The sequence below is a fragment of the Prionailurus viverrinus genome, chromosome B1 (genome assembly GCF_022837055.1).
Source record: "Prionailurus viverrinus isolate Anna chromosome B1, UM_Priviv_1.0, whole genome shotgun sequence".
Taxonomy (NCBI): Eukaryota; Metazoa; Chordata; class Mammalia; order Carnivora; family Felidae; genus Prionailurus; species Prionailurus viverrinus.
The window spans coordinates 141364152-141368625 of NC_062564.1; the positions used below are offsets into that span (position 1 = coordinate 141364152).

Here is a 4474-nt window from a genome sequence, read left to right on the forward strand (position 1 = left end):
GACTAAGATGAAGTCACAGAATTCTGTGAACTATTTCATATATTTTGTCCTTTTAAAAAGGATCCCTACCCACTACCCAATGAAGGGTAGTGATCCCTAAGTGGCAAGAAACAAGTGGCATGGGCACTATGACTTCCTCAGCTTATTTCCTTGAGAGATTTCTGAGGCCAAAGCACTGGAAGGGGAAACCCAGGTAGAGCCCAGTAAAAGCCCTGTAGTGAGGAGACAGAGCTAAGCACCCAGACAGATGAAGCTATCTAGAGAGTACAAGACATGGTATTGAAAATAAGAGTTGTACAAGAAGAGAACTCTGGAGAATCCCCTAAGAATTCAGTTCAGTATTGATCAATCCATGTGTATGAGGAAACTATTTGAGTCTGGGGAAAAATGCACATGAAAAGATTAAAGATTAACAGTGTCCAGTAGGGGCACCTGGGTGGCTCAGTCAGCTAAGTGTCTGACTTAGGCTGAGGTCATAATCTCTCAGTTCATGAGTGCAAGCCCTGCATCAGGCTATCTGCTCTCAGCACAGAGACTACCTTGGATCCTCTTTACCCTGCTCTCTCTGCCCCTCCCCCACTCATGTGCAGTCTCTCTCTCTCTCTCTCTCTCTCTCTCTCAAAAATAAACATAAAAAAGAAAAGAAAAGAAACCAGTGTCCAGTAAAGATAAGCAGTGTTTACCCAGTATTGGGAACAGGAACTATTCCCACCAGCCATTAAAACCTCATTTTCATGGGCCTTGAGTAGCCTATACTGAGGGTTTTCATCACAGTAAAGGAGTATAATTAGCCCAGACTGAGCACTGTCCTTGTTCCAGCAGCAAATCCGAAAAGAAAGACAGCGAAGAAATCAAATTGTTTCCAACTAATTTAGCTGCATCCCAAAACAAAGCTCAAGGTTTACAGAAACACAAAAATATCCAGCAATTCAACCAGCTAAAATTCATAATGTTTGGCCCATAATAAAAAAATTACTAGGCATGTAAAGAAGCGGGGAAATACCAATCATAATAAGAAGATAAATTAGTCAAAATTGAACAAGAACTGACAGTGATGTTAGATTTAGCAGAAAATATAATTAAAAGTTATCCCAACTATTCCATATATTCAAAAACTTAAGTAAATATTTTAAAAACTCTGATTGAACTTCTGGGATTGAGAATTACAATGTATAGGTGAAAAATATAGAGGATTAATTAACAGCACATTAGATACTGGAGAAGAAAAGAGTAGTAAACTTGAAGACATAGCAATAGAAACTATCTAAAATGAACCATAGAGAAGGTAATAATGAGCTGTGGGACAACTCTGATAGATGTAATTAAAGTCCCTAAAGCAGAGAAGAGAGAGAAAATAAAACATATTTGTAGAAATAATAGCCTAAGTTTTTCCAAATTTGATAAGATCTATAAACCAACAGATCCAAGTAGCCCCAGTGTACCCAGGCACAAGAAATAAGAAGAAAGCTATACCATATAACATCATCATAAAACTGATAAAAACTATTGATTTAAACAAAAACCAAAGGCAGTTAAAGAAAACAGGCATCTTAAAAATATGGAGGTAGCAAAGTTCACAACTGAAACAACACAACAGAGAAGGTGGTGGAGAATAGTTTCAAGGTCCTCAAATTAAAAAAAAAAAATTAAAAATAGAATTCTAGATGCAAAAAAACCAAAATTTAAATATTAGGATGAAATACTTCTCAGACATTGTAAAGTTGGAAGAATTTATTTTCAGCAGACCCACACTGGAAGAAATGTTGAGGGAACTCTTATAGGCAGAAAGGAAATGGTGACACAAACATGAATCCACAGAATGAAATGAAAAGCACTGGTAATAGTAATTATGTAGGTAAATACGTGATCTTTTTGTAGCTTAAATCTCCTTAAAAGATAATTGAGTGGCTGAGGGCAGGGTCTAGGCCAGAGGGGTGGGGTGAGCAGATAGCCAGTTAAAGGTCAAGGGTTACCCCATAGCTTCCGATTGAGCACAGGCAACCCCTGCGCACAGGTTCCTGACGCTCCTGACGCTCTTGACGTTCCTATTGCGTGCCCCTCCCCCTGGAACACTTTAATCACTCGGGAAACGGCTGACCGACTGATTTCATGGCAGCCCCGAAGAAAGCAGCTGTGGGGCCTTTGGTGGGGGCAGTGGTGCAGGGAACTAATTCCACTCGCTTTCTGGTTTTCAATTCAAAAACAGCGGATCTACTTGGTTGCCATCAAGTGGAATTAACACAAGAGTTCCCAAAAGAAGGATGGGTAGAACAAGACCCTAAGGAAATCCTTCAGTCTGTCTATGAGTGTATAGAGAGAACATGTGAGAAACTTGATAAACTGAACATTGATATATCCAACATAAAAGCTATTGGTGTCAGCAATCAGAGGGAAACCACAGTAATCTGGGACAAGTTAACTGGAGAGCCGCTCTACAATGCTGTGGTGTGGCTTGATCTAAGAACCCAGTCCACTGTTGAAAATCTTAGGAAGAAAATTCCAGAAAATAATAACTTTGTCAAGTCCAAGACAGGCCTTCCACTTAGCACTTACTTCAGTGCAGTGAAACTTCGTTGGATTCTCGACAATGTGAGGAAAGTTCAAAAGGCTGTTGAAGAAGGTAGAGCTCTTTTTGGTACCATTGATTCATGGCTTATCTGGAGTTTGACAGGAGGAGTATATGGTGGTGTCCATTGTACAGATGTAACAAATGCAAGTAGGACAATGCTTTTCAACATCCATTCTTTAGAATGGGATAAAGAGCTTTGTGACTTTTTTGAAATTCCAATGGACATTCTTCCAAATGTATGGAGTTCTTCTGAGATCTATGGCCTAATGAAAGCTGGGACCTTGGAAGGGGTGCCAATATCTGGGTGCTTGGGGGACCAGTCTGCTGCATTGGTAGGACAAATGTGCTTCCAAGAAGGACAAGCCAAAAACACGTATGGAACAGGCTGTTTCTTACTGTGTAATACCGGTCATAAGTGTGTGTTTTCTGAACATGGCCTTCTGACCACAGTGGCTTATCAACTAGGCAGAGACAAGCCAGCATGTTATGCACTGGAAGGTTCTGTTGCTATAGCTGGCGCTGTTATTCGCTGGTTAAGAGACAATATTGGAATTATAAACACCTCAGAAGAAATTGAAGTACTTGCTAGAGATGTAGGTACCTCTTATGGCTGTTACTTTGTCCCAGCTTTTTCAGGGTTATATGCACCTTATTGGGAGCCCACTGCAAGAGGAATAATCTGTGGTCTCATTCAGTTTATCAATAAAAGTCATATTGCTTTTGCTGCACTAGAATCTGTTTGTTTCCAAACCCGAGAGATTTTGGATGCCATGAACCATGACTGTGGAATTCCCCTCCGTCATTTGCAGGTAGATGGAAAAATGACCAACAATAAAGTTCTTATGCAACTACAAGCAGACATTCTGCATATTCCAGTAATAAAGCCCCCTATGCCTGAAACAACCGCACTGGGAGCTGCCATGGCAGCAGGAGCTGCAGAAGGGGTGGGCGTTTGGAGTCTTAAACCCGAGGATTTGTCAGTTGTCATTATGGAACGGTTTGAACCACAGATCAAGGCCACAGAATGTGAAATTCGTTATTCTACATGGAAGAAAGCTGTGATCAAGTCAATGGGTTGGGTTACAACTCAGACTCTTGAAAGTAGTGATCCTACTATCTTCTCTAGTTTGCCCTTGGGCTTTTTTATAGTGAGTAGCATGGTAATGCTAATTGGAGCAAGATACGTCTCAGGTATACCATAATAATACCAACCATGGATTCCCAAGATGTGAGCTTTTTATATTATGAAAGGATCCAGCAATTCTGTCTCTTAATATGATGACACTGTTACAGACTCTGATTTTATTTGTAAACCAGTTGCTACATAACTTATAGGGAACTGTAAAAGTAGGCCTGTGGCTTGAAATGAATAAATTACAGTAGAAAAAAAACCTACAAGAAAATGTGGTGTGTTTTTTAACATCAACCATTAAGGTTGGGCCAGCTACTCTAGGGATTAACCCCCTCTATTGTCATAAAATCCTGCTCCATGCCCTCTAAGATATAGGATATTCAGATTCTGTCTGTAGAATATTTTGTCAAATATTTTCTAACACTTAGGGACAAATATTTGGTTCTCTGTGCTACACACACTTGATTAAGAGGTGTAACTAGCTTGCTAAAACTGAGGGGCTTCCTGTTGTTGTTGTTGTTGTTTTTAGTAAACACCCCAAGTCCTCTTTCATATATATATATATGTATATATATATATATGTATATATATATATATATACATATATATATATTAGGGAGACCATAGTATCTTTCTGAATGTTTAATGGGAACATAGGTTTTTACAATAGACTTTTAGTATTCTCATAGCTTAGATGTTGTCCTGGAAAATATTTGCCAAATTAAAATTCTTCAGACATTTTACATCGTCCCACTAATTACATGATCTTCTGT

General features: G+C 39.2%; 1 protein-coding gene across 1 annotated transcript; it reads left to right on the forward strand.

The window, feature by feature from the left end:
* Positions 1–2096: 2096 nt before the first annotated feature.
* GK2 (glycerol kinase 2) lies at positions 2097–3948 on the forward strand. Its single transcript, XM_047856478.1, has one exon. The coding sequence runs from the start codon at positions 2110–2112 to the stop codon at positions 3769–3771; it is 1662 nt and encodes a 553-aa protein (XP_047712434.1). The 5' UTR covers positions 2097–2109; the 3' UTR covers positions 3772–3948.
* Positions 3949–4474: the final 526 nt, after the last annotated feature.